Source organism: Bos indicus, chromosome 10 (genome assembly GCF_029378745.1).
Source record: "Bos indicus isolate NIAB-ARS_2022 breed Sahiwal x Tharparkar chromosome 10, NIAB-ARS_B.indTharparkar_mat_pri_1.0, whole genome shotgun sequence".
Taxonomy (NCBI): domain Eukaryota; kingdom Metazoa; phylum Chordata; class Mammalia; order Artiodactyla; family Bovidae; genus Bos; species Bos indicus.
In genome coordinates, this window is record NC_091769.1 from 80,572,323 (window position 1) to 80,593,395 (window position 21,073).

The 21,073-nt window shown below is 51.0% G+C and overlaps 1 protein-coding gene and 1 long non-coding RNA gene across 5 annotated transcripts in view; one reads left to right on the forward strand and one right to left on the reverse strand.

Annotated features, from left to right (window-relative positions):
• The window catches only part of ACTN1 (actinin alpha 1), a 98,105-nt gene extending 89,420 nt beyond the window's left edge, over window positions 1-8,685 (reverse strand). For all 4 annotated transcript variants that reach the window (XM_070797757.1, XM_070797756.1, XM_070797755.1 and 1 more), the window contains exon 1: window positions 8,293-8,685. In XM_070797757.1, the coding sequence (XP_070653858.1) occupies window positions 8,293-8,397 (105 nt within the window). In that variant the 5' untranslated portion in view covers window positions 8,398-8,685. The remainder of the gene's footprint in view (window positions 1-8,292) is intronic.
• A 199-nt stretch (window positions 8,686-8,884) lies between these two features.
• Window positions 8,885-17,954, forward strand: LOC139185349 (uncharacterized). The gene is made up of 3 exons (XR_011568975.1): window positions 8,885-9,730; window positions 15,744-15,927; window positions 17,485-17,954. It is a non-coding gene; the product is annotated as an uncharacterized lncRNA (long non-coding RNA).
• The last annotated feature ends 3,119 nt before the right edge of the window (window positions 17,955-21,073 follow it).

Sequence of the window (21,073 nt, forward strand, 5' to 3'; positions counted from 1 at the left end):
GACCAAGCAGGCGGTTTCCAGGGTAACAGCATCCTCTGCATCTACTCCCGATTTCCATCCCAGCTGCCTTTTATTCTCCTCCCACCTCTGTAGTGGGCTAAGTCACCTGTTCCCACTATTGCTAGGCAACCTCTGAGAATGGGCAGCTGTCTCCTGGGGGAGGACCCTGGCCCTACCCTCCCCTCTTCATGCCTCAGGACTTAGGGAAATTTGCCCCACTTAGACCCTCCCTGTTAACCATGGGATGGCAGAAGGTGGGAAGTAATCCCAGGCCAAGCAGGCAGGTCCCATGGGACTGGCTCAGCCTTTGATCAATGAGGAAGGACACACCTCCACCCCAGGATTCTGTTTGCCTGTGCTTATCTGGGCTCTAGTCTTAAGCAGTTTCCAAGAAAAGGGCCACATCAGGCTTTTTATGAAAGCTATCCTTCTTGATTATTTTTCTCTTCTGTTCTCCCACTCATTCGCAATGAACCAGGATCCCTGACCTTTTCATAAACAGTGAGCGAGAGAGAAAAGGTGGACTCACAGTGAGAGAAAGAGGGGCGAGGATGGAGAGAGCTCACCTCTGGGAGGTGGGCTGACAGGAAACTGTCATTCTCTTCCTAAATTAGCATTAGCTGAGGGTTTTTAAAGTTGAGATATAATTCTTAAACCGTCAGTCACCCAGTTTAAAGCCTACAGTTCAGCAGTTTTTAGTATATCCACAAGGTTGTGCAACCGCCACCGCTATCTAATTCCAGAACACTTTCATCACTGGGTTTTGTTTTGTATATGTTTTGGCTTTGGGTAAATGTTGCTAGAAATGCAAGCATTTGCTTTATAAGCAGCAGAGCAAAATCTGAGGAGGCAACGCCACCCGGCTTCAGACCCCAGCTCCACCTCTCGCCGGCTGTGGGTTCTTGGATAAGTATGTGACTGCTCTGAGCCGGTTCTCTCCTCTGCGAAACAGGGTCAGAGTATCCCCCTCGCAGGATTAGATGTGTTAATGCATGTGGAGTCCTTAGCACAGGGCGGAATGCTGAGCACATGCTCAGAAAGGGTGAGCCACTGTGATTATCATAAGAAAAAGAATTTCTTCAACTTAAAAAAAAAAAAATCCAGTCCGTTCCTAGCTCTGCTAGCAGGCAGCTGGGACAGCCAGTTTCTGTCTGGGAAGAGTTGGAGGCCCTGCTACACCCACCCAACCCCTTTGCAAGCAATGGCACCACCTGGGGTGGCCGAACAAGCATGAGGAGGGGGCAGAGTGAGGTTGTGACTGTCGTCGCCGTATCTTTGCGGCCAAGTGTGACTACTCCAGACTCACAAGGTGCCCTGCACGGCAAGATCCTGCCAGTAACCCCCAGCCAGGATGGGGGTGATACGGGCGAAGGAAGACCAGGAGGGACAAGCAGGAGAGCGAAGGACTAGCCCTCTCCCCAAGGTGACCCTCTACCCCCTGAGGAGGGAGGGTTCCCCGACCTGATGCTCGGCCCAAGAACCAGAAGGAATCCTGGCCCTGTGTTAGGGGCTCCCAGGATGGCTGAGCCCCCCCTTGCTGGACCCCCTGCCCTGGCCACTCCCCAGGTTTGCCTCAGATTGGGCAATCAGGACTTAGGATACTGTGCCACTGCCAAAGGAGCCAGCACACCCTGGGCTAAATCCCCAGTCCCGGCAAGGTGACCCAGTGTGACCAGGACTATGGAACCCAGGTTACAGGGTCCCTCTGCCTACTGCCTTTTAGCTGTGACCCCTCTGGGGAGCTGCTGACTGGACTGTCCAAACCATATCCAGCTGCTGGTGGACTCTGGGACCCTTTCAGTACCCCAGGTGAGTAACTCAGCCTGGCTCCCCAGATCCTTCCTGCAGCAACATGGGCCCTTTGACCACACTCAGGGGATAAAAGCAGGGTCCCAGAAACATGCCCTGACACTTCAACCCTGAGCTGCACACCAGGCCCCAGGAAAAGTGGGGGTGGGTCACACATGGGGGCAGCTCAGGTGCTGGACAGTCCCAACACCTGCACGACAACACCTGTGCGGAGGTGTGGGGCTCCAGAGTCCAACCTATGAGCTGTACAAACAGCCTGGCCTCTTAGCAAGGTGAGAGGTCAGCTCTGGGAGGGGTAGAGGGAATGGGGAAGGAGGACAAGGAGGGAAACAATGGCAGGTGGACTCACTGGCACCCCTGCTCCTCCCAGTCTTTCCCCTCCAGTAGGGGAAGCCCTACCCCCCTGTACACACACACACACACGCCCCCACCACCATCACCCCTGATATTTGCCAGGGAAAGGAAAGGCTTCCCAGCAGAACCTTCCCTGTCACCTCCTGCCCCGCAGTGGTCAGTGCCATGCCCCTGGCTGTGACTGGTATGGCCTGGGGGGATTTTCTGTCTGTCTGCATCTAACCTGTCATTGTCACAGCCCCACCTGGATGGAGCATCTGCTACCTAACAGGGGGTTCAATCAGCACTCAGACTGCCTCCACAAGGAGACCTCGCCACTGTTCTCACACTATGCAGGGACTAGAAGGTGAGAAGCAGGCACACAGTAGCAGGTCTGTGGCCGGGCCATGTCTCAGGCTGCCCCACCCTGGCAAGGCAGGAGGTGCCAGGTCTCATGTGACAAGTCCTCAAGCCAAGTTTATGGTTTGTGGCCACTGGCCAGGCGCCCAGCCCCAGGCCTTCCTCGAGAAGCTGGAAAGAGGAGCCCCAAATCCCAACCACAAATCCCAGGGGACAGGACGCCCATTTGGTGTGACCTCCTCGCACAGAACCGCCCACCGTCCCCAGGGACAGTCCCAGGGTTAAGGTCCTCTCCCAGGCCCCATCCCACTGAGCAAGGAGGCCTTGGCAGCCCTCCTCAAGAAGTCAGACTTCAGGAAGCGAGATTCCTCCTTTTGAAGAGGCTGAATCCTAAAGCCCATCTCAGCAGCCCCTCAAGGTCTCATCATTGCTCAGAACTGAAGAGTCTGGCCAGCCCTCTGCCCCAGGCCCTCTCATACCTATCTCTCCAGGGCAGCCCTGAGGCTCCCAGCCCGTCCATCTCTCCCATCTCTCTTCCAGGTTCTGTCCACCACTTCACCAACTAGCGGAACACCTGCACTCAGAGCACCCACGTGGGCCGGGTTTCAGAGAGGAAGCAGCTGCAATCTGGAGCCAAGCGGGGCTGGGCGAGCTGCTGAGGGTGTGAGCAGGGCCTGCAGAACGCGCTGTTAATTATCAGAAGGGCCTGAAGACACTCCGAGGTCATTTTACCTGTATTACCACCAGCCGACAATGTTTTTAAGCACTTTGGCATTCATCAGTTAATTATCAGAGGGGCCTGAAGACACTCTGAGGTCATTTTACCTGTATTACAACCAGCTGACAATGTTTTTTAAGCACTTCGGCATTCACCTCTTCATCCTGGATTCCCAGGAAGTAGGAAAAGGGTAGGCAAAGGATTTTATACCATTCTATAGGTCAAGGGATTGAGCAAACGGAAAGGTCGGGTGACACTCAATGAGCCAGCACTGAATTTGGGGTCAAAGGTCAAGGACAACACAACTCCAACACACTTCTGGCCTCCTTCAGAAGCAGATTTATATACTACATCTTATCTCAAAGCATCACCGTAAAAAGGCCATAGCAGCTCTGGTTCCTCAAAATAGTTAACATTTACTGAGCACTCGCTATACCCCATGTGCTATGCTAAATTCCCTGTATACCTTACTGGGTTTTTAAGCTTCTACTCAGCTATTTCAGGCAGGAACAATTATTATCTCCATTTCCCTCTTGGCATCATCAGGCACACAGCAGGTAAGTGACTCACCCTGGATCACACTGCTAGCCAGTGGAGGGGTGAAGACTTGAACCAGGGTCCCCAGAGCATGTCCACCTGCAGAGGCTGGAGCCAGAATCCAGTCCCAGAAAGGGATGGTTTATCTGGAATGTAAAGCATTTCATCCCAATCTCTACTGCCCTGGCTTGGAGTTAGAAGCCATGCATGATGTTTATCCAATTATTTCATCATCATTTCTGGACCACATGCAATAGGTCTGACTCTGTGCTAGGCACTAGGGATTCTGCAGAGCACAGGACAGATTGGGTCCTGCCCCCATGGACACTGACAAGGAATGAATTGGGAAGAACCCTAGCGGTATGAGGATGGAGATGAAGGCCAATTCTCTTCTCTCTCAGGCTTTATTGCTACCAGGCATCACTCACTCCTAACCTCCTGCCTTCAGGTAGGCAGACATCCTGATCCTCCCCAGATAAACCCACCTATGGCAGACTCTCCCCTTTTGCAATCCTCCACCTTGGTGGGTAACCTTGGTAGCTCCTCTGATGATGATCTCACAGTCCAGGACATGGATGCGTGCATGCTCAGTCTGACTCTTTGTGACCCCATGGACCATGGCCTGCCAGGCTCCCTCTGTCCATGGGGATTCTCCAGGCAAGAATACTGGAATGGGTTGCCATGCTCTCCTCCCATGTGTCCAGTGGCTCCTGTATTGCAGGCAGACACTTTACCGCTGAGCCACCAGGAAGCCCCTCAAAGTCCAGAAGCAAATGTAAATAAAGCAGCCTCTCTTCCTGCCACATAGCTTGACAACCTGGCTTGACGTAGATATGGAATCAGGATCTGGGCTTATTTACAACTACCTTCTTTCACCTGCCAGGGCCATCTCTCTGTTTGAACATCCATCAGCTCAACAAATATTAATTAAGGTCCTACATGTGAAAAACAGAACAAAAACGCAGGGCTGGCACCTGTGGGAATACACAGTACACCAGAGCCTCCCAGATTTAGAGGGAAGAGAGAGAATAAAACTTAACAGCAGAAGAGGCCCTTTTACATATCCTCTGCTGTCGACCTAGCAGTGAAGAGGGTCGGTGGAGGGGGTGGGGTAGGGTGGAGGTATTAGCATCTTTTTATAAATAAGAAATTGGAGGCTGAGAAAGGATAAGTAACTTGCCCAGGGCTGCAAGCATACAAGTGTAGAGCCAGGATTTTACTCAAAATCTAGCCAAGCTGACTCCAGGCACACATGAGCACACATGAGGACGTGGGTGAGAGTCACATAAGGGAATAAACTGAGGACTCTGGCCATTCCCCAAAGATGGGCGTTCAGAGCTGGGGCCCCTAGAAAAGACGGCTTCAGTTCTCAGCCTCCAACATCGGAAAGACTGTGAAATCCAGTAAACTCCCCCAAGCCACGGCATTTTGTGTCTTTGAGGCAAGGAGCCCAGCATGATGAACTCTGCACTGAAGCACTCTTTGAAGGAACAAGCCGTGGCCAACCCAGGGCAGGCTCTTGAGTCATGCCTGCTACCTGCACAGACTTTTACCAGCATCTGCATCAGCCTTGGCGTCACCCAAGAAGTCATTTAATCTGATGCTTGTAAGGAGCCCTGAGGGGTGGGCAGGGCAGGCCGAAGGAGGAAACAGAATGGAAGGCCGGCGGGGACAGAGACCTGGCCTGCCTAGTTCACGTTCCACCCTCTGCACCGGGATACCAGCCTGGCCCAGAGTAGGGGTTCCAAAAGTACTTGCTGAACTAATAAAAGCTCAGAGAAGCGAAATGACTGGCCCGAAGTCTTACCCGCAGTCCAGGTTGTCTAGTCCAGGACAGAACACGGGGGTCTTCAGCCTCCTGCCCAGTGGCTTTTGTATCTCATAGCACTGTGACCTCCTTCCGCCCCTCCTCCCCCCACCCTCACTCTCCCGCCTCCATTTGGAACCGTCAGCCTCTGACCCACTCAACCCTCACCTCACCTCAGCAGGGAGACTGTCAAAAGCACCAAGTTACTTTAAATCTGATCTTCCCGTTATAATACCAATTTAGATCCCGACCAGCCTGCTGAGAACTAGGGGAAATATGCAGAAACTGAGATTACAGAGACTTAATGGCCCAGAAAAAACAAAAAAAAAAGCTGTGGACCAGATTCAATCAAGGCTCAGAGCTTGTGGGCCTTCTCCATCAACCCCACCAAAGCAGGGGTTGGCTCCCCTTGGTCCAAGATCTTTGCAGGCTCTGAGTGCCAGACCCAGCTTTCCGGCCTCTTTCACCAACTAAGGAACAAGTGAGGGGAAGCTGCCTGCTGGAGCACAGCTGCAACCCAGCCCCACCATGCAGCTGTCTGGACGCTAGGCTGGTTACTTCCACCTCTGCCCTCATTTCCTCATCCTCCCGTTGCCCAGCTCCCACTGCTGCTGGGAGTAACAACTGAAACCACATATACCATTAGAACAGTCCCAGCGTACATCAGCCAGTCCCAGCTCTTGGAACTGTGGGGTTTGTCCCTGGGTAACCAACCTTCCCAGGTGACCCTGTTCCCACCTGGCTGCCCAAAAGCCTGGTACACATCCATTACTACCCAGGTCAGAGTTCTGAGTGTGTGTGTAGGGAAAGAGAGACACTAATTTTTCTCCCCCACTGCTTTTAATATACTCACTCATTCATTTGATAATAATGAAACCATGTGCAGGTCCAATGCTTAGTCCCACAATCCTTAAAAGGACCTAATTCCTAATTCTTGGGTAGTCCTGTCACTCCACCCCACCAGGCACACAGTAGGTGCTAGGCAAACAGAAATTTCTACACTAATCCCACTCCTCCTGTCCAATTTAAAACCTATTCTCAAGGAAGGTGCACCTTGAAACTCCCCAACCTTTACCCCCATGAGAATCTCCAGATTACTCCATTCTCAACTCCCCAACAGTACAACTGACCCAGGAGATAAACCAGGTGAGGGAGGGACTCACCTCTCCCCCAGCCCTCCCCGAGGGGCCCGACAGGTAGAGGGGGAGGGGTGTTTAAGTAACGGCCGCAAGGCAAAGAAGTCTGCTAGAAGCAGGGCAACCTTCTGGTGCGGCTGCAGAGGGCTGGGCCCAGCAGAAGCCAAGACCCTGGGGCTCAGGTCGCCCTGCTTTGGGAAGCCCTTTGTGCGCTGTTTTAAATTACCTCTGCTTGTCTGATGAAGTGAGTAAAAGGGCGCCAGTTTCAGGGCTTAGGATTCCTGAGTGAGCTAATACAGGATGCCTTTGGCTGAAAAAAAACTTCAGTCGGCTCCCTAAACTCCCCCCCTTTTAAGTTTAAAAAAGGGAATGAATGTTACCATTTTTGGACATAAGCGTTCTCCCTCAAGCCCAGCCCTAACCGCACTATCCAGGGGGACGCGCCATCCTGTGTGTCCCCCCCACCCCATTCCCAGATCTGCGGAGGGGTGGAGGTGGGGGTGGGGGTTAAGAAGGGACCGGATGGGAGCGGGCCGCGGGGGAGGAGGGAAAAGGGTGTTCAGGGTACGTGGCCGCCTGGGGCAAGAGCTCACCGCGCAGGCAGGAAGCAAAGGCACGGTTGGGGCGCCCTCCCCCCCAACAAGAGTGGTTTCTGACCTCTTCCTGCCACCGGCCGCTGTGCCCGGGTCGCCTCGCCAGCTTTGAGCCCAGCGCCCGTGGGAGAGCGCGCACCCGGCACTGGGACGCGCCTCGGTGGCTAAGCATGGAACCCCAAGGACTGACCCCAAATATCCCCAGAGACAATGCCTTGCCCTACCGAGCCCCTCAACTCAGATCAAGTTGCCCAAATTCGCCATCTGCCAGGAATGAGCAGGGATCGGAGAGGCAGGACGCAGACGCAAGCTCATGTCGGTTCGCAGCTACCAAGCACCGAGTTAAGCAATAAAACGGTTTGCCGCCCTGACCCCGCCTCCACAGGGCCCGTTGGGGAGCCCGCTTTGGTCCCGGGTTCTCTCGGCCCTAACCCCACTCCGGCAGGTCCACATCCACACAGACCCAGAGGTGGGTGCCAATCCCGCCACGCCCGCTGCCCCCTCGGCCGGCGGACTGAGGCTGGGAGGACCCATGCAGCTTGTCCCCTTCAGGTACCAAGGCGACCCAGGAAGCGCGCTGCCACCGCACGCCATATGGAAAGGCGGTCAAGGGGCGGGGAAGGAAAGAGAAAATCGATCCGGAGCTAACTGCCACCGAGCCCAGGGCTCAGCCCCAGCCTCCAGAGGACCGCCCCCGCGCCTTGCCTTCGCGGGGCCGCGGGGACTACAGCCGGGCAGCCTGGGTAGCCCGCCCCAAGGCGACCTGCCCGCGGGCGGCCCCACCTCCCAGCGCTCAGCCTCGGCGTTCGCGGGCTCTGGGGCCGGGGCGCTCCCCCTTCCTCCCCGCGCCTGTAACCCAACACCCCACCTCGCTGCGGCCGCGCATCCCCCGCCCCCGCTCGTGCGCGCCTGGAACCGGTTCGCAGCCCAGAACCCCAGAGCCCCGCAAGCCGAGCTGCCCCGGGCGGGGGGCTGCGACGGGCCGGGGAGGTTGCTTACCTTTCTCTGCTGCTTCTCCCACGCTGGGTCCAAGAGCAGGTCTCGATCCCAGTCCTCTTCGGGCTGCATGTAGTCATTGGTTTGCTGGGAATCATAATGGTCCATGATGGATGGTGCGCGCGTGCTAGGGGCTGGATTTCTTCCTCCACCTTCTCTCCGGGCGGCGGCGGCTGCGGCTTGCTGCCCCGGCGTGGGGAGGGAGTCGGGACGGTCTGAGCTGGGGCTGGGGCTGGGCTGGGCTGGCGGGGCCGGGCTAGCTCCCCTGCGCCCGGTTCCACCACGGCGCTGCTAGCGAAGGCGGCTGCTGGGGGGCGTCGGCGGCGGCGGCTGGAGCTCGCGGACTGCCTACCTCGCGCCGGCGCTCAGACCTAATCTCTACGCACACTGAGCGAGGCGGACACACTAGCGCTGCGGGCGCACAGGCGGGCGGGGGCGAGGGGCAGGGGCAGAGCCCTCCGGAGGCTCTCCATTGGCCAGGCCGAGTTGCCCAAACTTCCCCCCTTCGCCTCTCATTGGGAATTCCTGGCATCCGTCAGCCGGGCCGCGGCGCATATAGGTGGACTGGGCGGCCCCCTCCCGGCGCACACGCCCCCGCCCACTCCCCGGGTTCCCACTCCCCCGCGCGGCTCATGTGACACCAGCTTAAGCTGAACGGGACCGAAGCCGGCGGACGCCTCCCCGAGCTCGGGGACCGAGCGGCCGCGCGCTCGGGAGCCCCAGGAGGAACCGCCGGGGCATTGGACACGCTCCCAGCCCGCAGGAAGGCCCGGTACTCCGTTGCTGCGGCGTCCTGCGCTCCCACGCGCTCCAGAGCCCACAACTGCCAGGGGCTGGAGGACCGACGCGAAGAAACCCGAAAAGCATTTCATTTTCTGTTTCCCAGGGTCCGGAGAGATCGGCACCCGGGGAAGGGGGGCGGGGAGTGCCGGAATGTTAAGGAATTTCCTGGGAATTTCCTGATTCCGCCCCCGGCCCCGCCCCGCGCGGCGCGACCCGGCGGACCCCTGCCCTCCCGGAGCCAGGTTTCTAACCAGCCATCGGCCTCCGAAGCCACACAGCTTTCCCGCCTCGCCCCAGGCTCCTTTGCCGCCCTCCCTTGGGCTCAGGGTCTAAGTCGCCCAGCTTCCCGGGTTCCGCTGCGGGTTCCCGCGGGCTGGCAGGGCCGAGCTATCCTTATACACACCTGGGCAGCACCCTAATAGCTCTGAGCGATCTACCTACTCCACGCCCCCTCAATACACACCCCTGACCCGACGGAGAAACTGAATTTCCCGAAGATGAGCTTAAAACGGGGACTTTTCGGGTTCTCAGAGCTCCACAAGCCAACCCGGTAACCTTATGCCTGACAAACAAAGCCTTATTGTTATTGGAGGAAGGAGGGCAAGAGCGAAGAAACACCTTTAAGTTCGTGGAGCCTGCCTGCTCTACGCCTGTCCTAGTAAGTGGCGGATCTCCCCAGTGGGCTCACACCCTGGTGGGCTCCTCTGAGAGCTCCGGGACTCAAGAACGGGAGCCAGAGGCCTCCAGTAGCGTCTGCACAGAGTAGTGCTTAATCCATGTATGCTCCTGAAGGATGGCTGGGTTTACTGTGAAAACAACTGTCAGTTCAGAGGTGACTGAAGGAGTTAGAAAGGGCAATGAATTAGGTTACCTGAAAGGCCAACAGATGGGAAAGTTGAAAAAAGTGCCTGTGACTCCCAGGAGAGCCAGCTGCTGCTGTCCTAAGCAGATATGGGTGATGTGTCACTGCCTGCACCATTCAATCTCGCACATTTATACAAGTGTCACTGGTCAGCACTGTGCCCTCCACAAGTCCCTGGCTGAGGAAGCACTGCTTCTGAGCCACGGAGACAGCAGATTTATAGACTATTTTATATCCACTTCTAAACTATGGCTCTAAACCTGATATCGAGGGTAATGATGGTGCTGCAGCCATTCATTCTCTCAATAAATATGTGTGGAGCCGCATCCATGTGTCAGGGGACATGCTAGATGTTATGTATCTAGAGATGAAAAAGACACTCCTTGCCTCTGGCAGTCCACCAGAGACACACAGAAATAAAAATATTCTGCAAGGAGATAGATACTTCCTCAGCCAGGGAACTGTAGGGAGGTAGGTAGAGAGGGTGGACTTTGAGCCCAGTGTAGGAAAGGAAGCTCCAGGTATCACTTTTTGGAGGAGGGGGAATTCAAGTGAGCCTTAAAGAACAAGAGCCAGCCAGACAAAGAGGAGAGTGGGAGATTATTCCAGGCAGAAGAAGCAGTGTGAGCTGATACATGGGGGCAGGAAGCTGCATGGTATAAAGGGAATGCTAGCTTTCAACATGGCCAGACTAGAAATTCAAGGCCAGGAGGGACCAGAGACAGGGCTGGAGAGGTGGGCAGCAGCCAGGCAGTGAAGGCCTTCTCAGCCACATGCCTCTCTGAGGGGAGCAAGGCTGGCTGGAAGCTGTGACAACCAGTTGCAAAGGAGTTGGAGGGAACTTCCCTGGTGGTCCAGTGGTTAACACTCTGCACTTTCAATGCAGGGGACATGGGTTCAGTCCTTAGGGAACTAAGATCCCACATGCTGTGCGGTGTGGCCAAAAATTAAATAAAATGAAATTTTAAAAAAAGGAGTTGGAATAATCCAGGTAGTGCTGGAACCGGAAGTGCTCTGTCCGGAGTCAGCTGTCCAGTAAGTAGGTGATGGCACAGCCCTGACTTGAGGGGAAACAGAATCTGAGAGTCATCTGACTACGGATAGCATGGACACCATGAGGAACTCCAGGGAGAATGCCTCGGTGGAGCTAAGAGCGCCCAGAGGAGCAGGACTTAGAAAGGAACTGTAAAGAACAAGGACCCCTGGGGGAGACAGACAGGAAATGGTCCGCAGAAGCGCAGGGAGCCTGGACAACATGGTGTCCTGAAAATCCAGAATGAAACATCAAAGTGAGGGGCATCAGCAACATCAGATGTGGCAGAAAGGCCTGGAAAGTAAGGCCTGAAAAGTTGTCTCTGAAATCAGGCAGTATGCATACTTTGGTTTCTGGATTTTTCACTAAGTTTAATGTCTGTGAGATTTGTTTATGTCGTGGCTTGTATCAGCAGTTGATTTTTGTTTGTTTGTTTTCTTCCTGTGCAGTATTCCATTGTATAAGTATATGCTAAGTAATTTACCTACTCTCCTGTCATTTGTACTGTTTACAGTTTGAAACTTGAATAAAACTGCTATAAAGTTTTATATTTTTATGTGTGCTTTTGGTGAACATATTTCTCTTGGAAAATAATTTCTCCTGGAGATATCACATATATATCACATACAAGAGAAATTATACATGTATACCTAGGAAGAGAATTATGTCATCCTATTGTAGAGGTATATGTTTCATTTTAGTGGATATTGCTAATTTTTCAAACCAACTAAGAATTTACTCTCCAAGCAGCAGAATGTGAGAATTTCAGTTGCTCCATGTTCTCCCACCACTCAGTGTTATTTTTTTAAATTTTAGTCATGAAGATTGGTGAGTAGTGGTCTGTTTTTATGGGTTTAATCTGTCCTATACCTATTGACCATTTGAATCAATAACTCTCATTCCCACTGCCATTGATAATAGCAATTTATTTATTTTTTTTAAAGATTTTGATGTGCATCATTTGTAGAGGCTTTATGGAATATGTTACAATATTGTTTCTGTTTTATGTTTTGGTTTTTTGGTTGCAAGGCATGTGGGCCTTAGCTCCCTGGCCCTGGATCGAACATACACCCCCTGCATTGGAAGGTGAAGTTTTAACCACTGGACTGCCAGGGAAGTCCCAGCAATTTATTTTTTAGCTGCTTGAGATAACAGATGATGACATGCATATTTTATTAATTTCCCCAAATTTAATTAATTAGTTCATTCAACAAATATTTATCAAGCAATTGCTCTATGAAGATATAAAAGCAAAGAAGAAAGATGTGGTCCTCTCTTAGAGGAGGTAGAAGATGCTTAGCAAATATTCCAGAAATGCTTGTTTGGGGAGGCTGTTTGGCCCCTTGTGGGAGCTGTTTTGTTTTGCATTGGTACAGGTCCATTATGACTTTTCAATAAAAATGTTTAAGAAAAGCAGCTCCTTTAAAAAGAAATAGGGACTTCCCATTGGTCCAGCCGATAAGACTCCATGTTCCCAATTCAGGGAACCCAGATTTGATCCCTGGCCAAGGAAATAGATTCCACAAGCTGCAATTAAGAATTCACATGCCACAACTGAAAAAAAAAAAAAAAAAAAAATTCACATGCTGCAACAAAGATCAAAGAAGACTGGCACAGCCACATAAATATTTTTTTAATAACGAAAAAGAAATAATCCCTGGGGTCACATCAGCAACCCAAGTAGAGTAAGGCAAGATCATGAAGGAAAATGGGAGGGTTCATCTGGAACAGCACTGATTCCTTTCTCCCCAGAGGCTCAGCCTTTCCAGCCCCTTTTCCGTCCTTTTGGATTTCTCTGGATGCGATGACAAAGGAACTGTGATTGTGGGCAGAGGTCTTGCCATTCTATAGGCCAGTGGGTGTGAATCGAGACTGCAGGAGTCTCAAGTCAGTGGTCAGGAAAACACTCAGGTCCTTTCCACCAGTTGGGGCTTTCTCTCCCCAGCTCCTCGAGGAATGGAACTCCTGGCTCAGTACCAGCTCTGAGAGGCTAGTTTAGTCCATTACCAGCCCTGCAGGCAGCCCCACTCCAGCCAGTGATGAGTCACCCAGAAAGCCACAAGTGCTTTGTAGCTGAAAGAACCTAGCTCTGGTGGTGATGACCCATTTTCCCTTGGAAAGAGGGAGGAATGGTATGTCTATGAGTTCTGGGAGTACTTACCAAGCCCCCACTTTGTGCCAGGCAGCACCAAGAAGAGTCCTGGCGTTCCCAAGCCTCTTGGTCTAGCTGGGACCAAACCATAGGCTTTATCCCCTAAAATGCATCCATCCAACAGATAGTTACCAATAACACAGTCTTCTGATAAAAATGAACTGGATTGACATATGCCAGGAACGTAAAGAATGCAGAGTTCTAGCCGGGAGCCTGTCCTGCTGCCACGGCCACTCCAGTGCTCCTCAGGCCCATCTTCTCCTAAGTCTGGAAATGACCACACAAGGCCCTGTGGGGAAACACGCAAGTAGGATCTGTAAGATTCTGGAAACCAAAAGCACCACGGATTTCACAAGCCCAGAGATCTGGGGGTTTCCTTCACTGTGTCCTGAACCTCTGACTTACAGACTAAGGTTCCTTATGGGCTTCTCATAAGGAATGATTGTATTTGTAGAAGGCTAGAGGAGAGGGGATATCACTCATCAGCAATTGAATGCATTAAGTCACTCTCCCCTGAGCTTCTACAGCACATCAGTTGTAAGTGAAAAGAGCTTTTTTTTCTTTTTTGCTTTGCTTTGCTTTGTTGTAGTCCTTTGCCCACATTTCATCTCCTACAGCCCTTATGCAGTCTTACCCTTCTACTCCGCCCCCACCCCCCACCTACCACAGCACCTAGAACACAAAAGATCCAATGCAGTCTTTGTTGAATGAAAAATGACCTGAGTCAGATTTCATCTCTGGGCCTCCCTTTCCCCCTTCAACCTGTGGGAGGCTTTGCCATCATCCACATAAGCATTTCGTCAGTCCTGGACCTCCCCCAGAAACCAGCGCTGGAGAAACTGACCAGGTCATCATCCTTCTCATCCCTGCGGGCAGCTCTCAGCCCTCAGGCCCAAGTCCTTAGCCACCCGCACCCAGTTCCTGGCCCTCCCACCACAGGCTCATCAGGGGAGGAAAGAAGAAGATGGGCAGGGTCCCTCTTGCAGAATCTTTACTAAAAGACTGGCCTGGAGCAGGCAGAAATGTTTCTTTGGTTCTCATGCTCTGCCCAGCTCTCAGGTTTTAGATCTCGGGTGGTGGAACATCTAGCTGGTTTGGTGCCCTTGTTTTCATCTTTTTTTGCATATATCTCTCCCCCAAAGTCCAGGTGGTAGTGGTTTAGTTGCTAAGTCATGTCCGACCCTTGCGATACCATGGACTGTAGCCCGCCAGGCTCCTCTACTCTACCCATGGGATTCTCCAGGCAAGAATACCAGAGTGGGTTGCCATTTCCTTCTCCAGGGAATCTTCCTGACTCAGGAATCGAACCCAGGTCTCCTGCATTGCAGGTGGATTCTTTACCCACTGAGCTACGTGGGAGCTACCCCAAAGTCCAGGGGTCAATCCAAATAGAAACCTCAGAAATCTCCTCTTCAGAGAGTCACCCTGAGGTCAGCTCCAATCAGGGGACAGTTGTGCCTGGTGGGTTCCCCAACCTGAGCCCTCTGAGGAGGGTGGGGGTCTCTCCCCAGCTACCTCTAGTTCCCAGCAACTACCAGAGTGAAACACCCAAGTCACAACTGGGAAATTCCTGGTGACTAGTACCCTCCCACCCCCACCTCCTTGGTAGGGACAGGCAGACCCCAGGCTAGGGGAGTGAGTTCCTCAGGGGTCTTATCAATCCCAGCTTACCCCACTGGTCTTCCATAGAAGCTCATCCTTAGAGGCCTGCTCAGGTCACTCCGTGGAAATAATGGTATAGCTTTTGGAGAGCAGGTGTCCTTAACTGAGCACAGGATAACATCAAAGGAAGAGCCCCAGGGGTGGGGGTGGGGTGTCAAAAGACCTGAGCTCCTCAGTTTGCTGCTGCTGCTAAGTCACTTCAGTCGTGTCCGACTCTGTGCGACCCCAGAGACGGCAGCCCACCAGGCTCCCCCTTCCCTGGGATTCTCCAGGCAAGAACACTGGAGTGGGTTGCCATTTCCTTCTCCAAGCTCCTCAGTTTATTCGCCTGCAAATTGAGAGAGCTGGACTTTGCCAGATGGTCTTTAAGTTCTAAGAACTGTGCTAAGAACATCCTTAGGCTCCTCCTTCAGATCTTCAATGACAAGAGGGTTTGAGCCTTGGGAAACAGTGTTTCACGATCTGAAATACAAAGTAAGTCCCTTTATAAAGGATACAAATTCTCACAAAATTACTTAATTTTTGTTTTAATGGTCCTTAAATGTGCACAAATATAAAACTAGGTACAATCTTCTTAAGGTTTACCACCAAGATAAAATCAAAACAAGGTTACAGATTCTATTTAACAGAAATGGCAAAACCAATAAGATTTAAACGAACCATTTTCATTTAAATGTGACTGTTGCTATTTGCTGAAATTAAACTGCGACTCCCAGCATGATGTAAGTTCTGACTGTGATAGAGCAGGTGTTTCTTTTGCTTTCAGGAGGCCTGTATCGCCACAGTGCCAGAGGATGACTCAGTTCTACTAGTTTCTCTACTTGAACCACTGATCAGGGCATCATTTAACCTTCATTTGGTGGGAACACACTGTAATCCACTAAGTTCCCCTCTGCTGTTTTCTCATTAGCACTCTACAATTAACGTTTCCAAAAAATTCTTTTTAATCTTTTTGCCAACAGGAGCCATCTCTCGAGTTTCAATGTCCTTACCTCTAACAGAAGAAGAATCACCTTCATCCCACCTATTTCCCAGGATGGCTGTGAACATCCATTTGCTGTGCTTAATCGCTCAGTCATGTCTGACTTTGCGATCCCATGGACTGTAGCCCACCAGGCTCTTCTGGACATGAGATTTTCCAGGCAAGTATACTGGAGTAGGTTACCATGCCCTCCTCTCAGGGGATCTTCCCAACCCAGGGATCAAACCCAGGTCTCCCGCATTACAGACAAATTCTTTACCATCTGAGCCACAGGGGAAGCCCAAGAATCCCTGCTCCAGGGGAACTTCTCAACTCAGGAATCGAACCTGGGTCTCCTGCACTCCTGCATTGCAAGCAGATTCTTTACCAGCTGAGCTACCAGGGAACCCCATTCATTCATTTATCCAACCATTATGTACTGAGTACCCACTCTGGGCCAGATACTGTTCTAGACACAGAGGATATAGCAGGAACCAGAATGGACAATATCTCTGCCTTTGAAACTCACATTCCAAAGGGAGAGACTAAGATAAATGAGGAAAATAATATGATATTATTCAGGGGAAAAAAATTAAGCAGGGAAGGGGAATAGAGAGTGTAGGGATCTGATACATGGGTTTTCCAACACTACCAGACGATTCTTCAACACCAGCTGGATGTCCTCCACATAATTTACCTCAATTCTGACACTACCTACCTGTAAACAGCATCGTATCCCACAGGTCAAGGCTCAATCCTACATGACTTCGGATGCCAAACAAAAGTCTGGGTTGCCACCTGTGTTTCTGACACACTGGCTATTAATTCTGAGATTGTCACGACCCCCTCTGACCTAGAGTGGCTCAGAGAAAACATTTTACTTACTAGATTACCAGTTTATTACGCCGCTACTGCTGCTGCTGTTTAGTCGCTAGGTCATGTCTGACTCTGCGACCCTATGGATATAATTCAGGAATAACTAGATGGAAGAGGTGCATACGGCAAGGTATGCAGGAACGGGTACAGAGTTTTTAAAGTCCTCTTTGGGGCACGTCGTTCTCCCCAAATCTCCATATGTCCGCCAACCCAGAAACCGTCCAGAAACACACCCCGACACCCTGTCCTTATTGGGATTTTGTGGAGGCTTCATTACATAGACATGATTGATTAGATCATTGGCCACTGGTGATTGATTCAACCTCCAACAGCTCCCACTTCCCTGGAGGTCACAGGAATGGGGCTGAAAGTTCCAACCCTGCAATAACACAGTTGGTTCCCCTGGCAACCAGCCCCCATCCTTAGGTGCTTTCCAAAAGTCATACAATTAACATAAACTCTAGTGTGGTTGAAAGGGGTTTGTTATGAATATAAAGACATCTTTATTGCTCTTACCACTTAGGAAATTTTGAGGGGTTTAGGAGCTCTGTGCCAAAAACAGGACAAAGAGCAAATATATATTTCTTATTATAAATCACAACATCACAGGGGAGACGTAGAGGGCAGTTACTCTTTTAAATGGGGTGTTTGGGGAAGGTTTCATTGAGTAGAGAATATTTAAGACCTAAATAACATGAAAAAGGAAAAGCATTTGAGGAACAGCCAGGAGGCTGGCATGGAACAATGCGTGTGAGACACATGAGGAAAAGTACAGGGCAAGTGTGGGCATAATAGATATTCATTGTTTCACTGCCCAGAAACCATTTCCTCTCCTGGCAACTGTACCTTGACTTTCCTCTAGGGAGATACCTCCTCTACCGCAGGCCCTGTTCTGCAGGTAGAGTTGACCACACCCCTAACCACCAAGGCTGAGCAACAAAGGGCCAATCAGAGCACAACGATTGGTTTGGGCTGGACATGAGAGCCAATCAGAATGCATGACTGGCAATAAGCCTGTTGCAGGCACTGCCGGGAGAGAGGCACACAGTCTTTTCCCCTGGAGATCCCAGCAGTGAGGATAACTGCAGCCTGGAGCTTTCGGGAGCTACATGGAACCTAAACGAAAAAGCCAGTGCAGAGGATGGCAGCTCTAAGGAGTGAAGAAAAACTGAGTTCTGGTGACATCTCTTGATTCCCTGTATGAAGTTGTACTACTTCCGGACTTCTCAGTTGTGTTTATTAATTAATTTCCTTTTTTTGGCTTGAGTTGGCCTATCGGATTATTTATTGATGCATAATAACTGTGAAACTGGATGAAAACAATAAACATTAACTATCTCACAGTTTCTATAGGTCGAGGGTTGGGAGTGGTATAAGCTGGATGATTCTGGCTCAGGGTCTCTCACTGGATTTCAGTCTGGATGTTAGCAAAGACTCTGAAGGCCTGACTGGGCTTTCACCCATGTGGCTGTTGGCAGGAGGCCTCAGTTCTTTGTCATTGAGCTCTCCATAGGCTGATTGCTTGTCCTTAGAACATGGTAGCTGACTTCCTCCAGAATGAGTTACTCAAAAGAGCAAGTGAGAAGGGCTTTTTATTACCTCAATTCTGAATTGCACATTGTCACTTCCACTTATTCTCTTTGTTAGCAGTGAGTTACTAAGTCCGGTCCAGTTAGAATCATTACTAAGTTACTGATTCCCTCCCACTCAAAGGGAGGGTATCAGTCTTTACCTCTTGAAGGGAGGAGGACCACCAAAGAATGTGGACCTATTTTAAAACCACCACACCTAGTTTGAGTTTGGTTTTCTGTCACTTGCAACCAATAGGCTTCTCATAGATATTCAGGAGTTTAACACTATTGTTTTAGTGCTGTTGTAACATGGCTTGTGGCAAAACAAACGAACAAAAAACCAGTATCTAAGAAAGTGGCAACTAAGCATATCTTATAAATGCCAATTTGATCCTGTCCTACCTAGGCTCAAAAATCTCCAAAGGCCCTCATTGTCCTAAAGTCTAAATTTCTTTACATCAGGCATAAAGTCCACAAAAACCTGTCCCTGTATCCTCACTCCCACAAACTCCCTGCCACAGAATCTCCAGGCTGCTTGCTCTCTTTTGAATAAGCCATATTTCCATGTCTCTATCCCCTTGTCCATGCTGCTCTAAGTTCTCTCTGTAGAACTCTGCTCATCTCTCAAACCCAACTCAAACATCACCTCCTCTGTCAAGATTTCTTTGGCTTTATTTCCCAAAAGGATAATATTACATTATGGATGTCCATGTTAGTCGCTCAGTCGTTTACAACTCTTTGTGATCCCATGGACTGTAGCCCACCAGGTTCCTCTGTCCATGGAGTTCTCCAGGCAAGAGTCAGGTGCTTCGTATTTGTTATATCCAGTTCTTAAATCCATACCCCTGAATGTATGTGCTGTTTCAATCTTCCCGTATTACACATAAGAAGTTCAGTCACCTCCAGAGAGGTTGAGAAATGTGTTTATGGTCATCTAGCTGATAAGTAGTAGGACAGACATTGGTACACCCTGCTGCTGCTGCTGCTAAGGCGCTTCAGTCGTGTCCGACTCTGTGCGATCCCATCGACGGCAGCCCACCAGGCTCCCCTGTCCCTGGGATTCTCCAGGCAAGAACACTGGAGTGGGTTGCCATTTCCTTCTCCAATGCATGAAAGTGAAAAGTGAAAGTGAAGTCGCTCAGTGTCCGACTCTTAGCGATCCCATGGACTGCAGCCTACCAGGCTTCTCTGTCCATGGGATTTTCCAGGCAAGACTACTGGAGTGAGTTGCCATTGCCTTCTCCTGGTACACTCTAGTTAGTTAGTTATTCCTTCCCCTTCTCCTAAACCACCATGTTCATATACCCTGAATACAGTTATAGGTGACTCTGGCTCTCCTGAGATACCATGAACTTCTTTGGGGTCCTGGGTCCCTCATCTTGTACAGTGATCCTTCATGGAGCATTTCACTTTATGTGTTAGACACACTTATTAATGTTGTCCATTTTCCAGATAAGGAAAGAAAGCCTCAGAGGAATTAAATGATTGAGGTCTGACTCTAGGATTCATGCCCTTATAGATAACAGTGCATGAGGCATAGCTCCTGGTGTGCATTCATCGGAGGGCACGACTAAAAACTGGCCAGCCCCCAGGCACCCCATCCCCCACCATCTCCAGCCTGGGAGGCTGCTGTTTACCTGCCTCTGGTTGAGCTGGGGTTGGAGGAGTCGGGGGCTTACAGACAAGTGGAAATACTCCAACGGGAAGCCAAGGGCCGGATTCTGGTGCTGACTCAGCTTCCATCCAACCAAGTGACCTTGGGTGGGTCTTTCCACCCCATGGGGCCTCCTTTCCTAATGTCGTTTGAAGGGAAAGTGGTAAGATCCCAGCAAGCCATGCCAGATGGGATTTGAGATTACCCCACACAGCAAGGGGCAGTCCAGACCCCTGTGGGGCCTAGGACTCCTCTACAACTGGCATGATGCTTGCTCTGGCTACCAAGGTGGGCCTCTGCCCTAGACTGAATGAGTATCCACCGCCTGTGGGCCAGCCCAGCTTCTCGGGGCACCACTCAGAGTCTTCCATCTCATATAAGAAGCTGAGATGAGCTTTCATCCCATATGCCTCACCTTAAATGTGTTCAAGTTAAATTCTAGCTGCCATTCTTGTCCTTGCCTAGGACCCCAGAGGAGATGAAGTCCATCTGGAGTTTCTCACAGGCCTCCGCCGCCTAGGCCAGCCAAACTGTGTTTGGATCAACAACAATTTCATCAACTTATTTCCGCCTCCAACCCTTACTAAATGCATTAGCCCAACAGGAGCCCCAGGGTTGACCTTCGTGGCATCCATTGTTATGGCTATTATTAAAGACACAAACAAATAGGGATAACAATTCACAGTGAAATGGTTCTTTAGCCAGAGGGCTGGAGGACGCTGAAACCATGACCTCATGGCCCTCCTGGCACCTTCCCACCAGCCTTTTCTTCAAGTCTCTCTTCCACATTCTGTCTTCTGGGAAGCCCTTCTCCACATTCCCTCTCACTCTATTTTGGCTCTAGCTTAATACCATGTTCCCAGGTTCCAGTGTGGAGGAGAAGCCTCATCAAGGACACTATCCAGGACTCAAAGATCTTCCTGGCTCCCATTTGCCTCATCATCTCACATAAATCTCTTACTGACCTGTTTCTCTAGATGCTCAGAAGAAAGAAGAATTATTAATAGTGAATGTGTTGAAGTGTTTTCAAACTAAAGATAGAGACTTCCAAGGTGGTCCAGTGGTTAAGACTCCATACTTCCTCTGCAGGAAGCACAGGTTCAATCCCTGGTTGGGGAACTAAGATCGATCCCACAAGCCGCTCAAGGGTGGGTAGGTGGGGGGCAATTGAAGGATGGAAAAAGAACCTAGGGTGAACGTAATCTTGAAGCTAGTATATTCCTCCCTGTG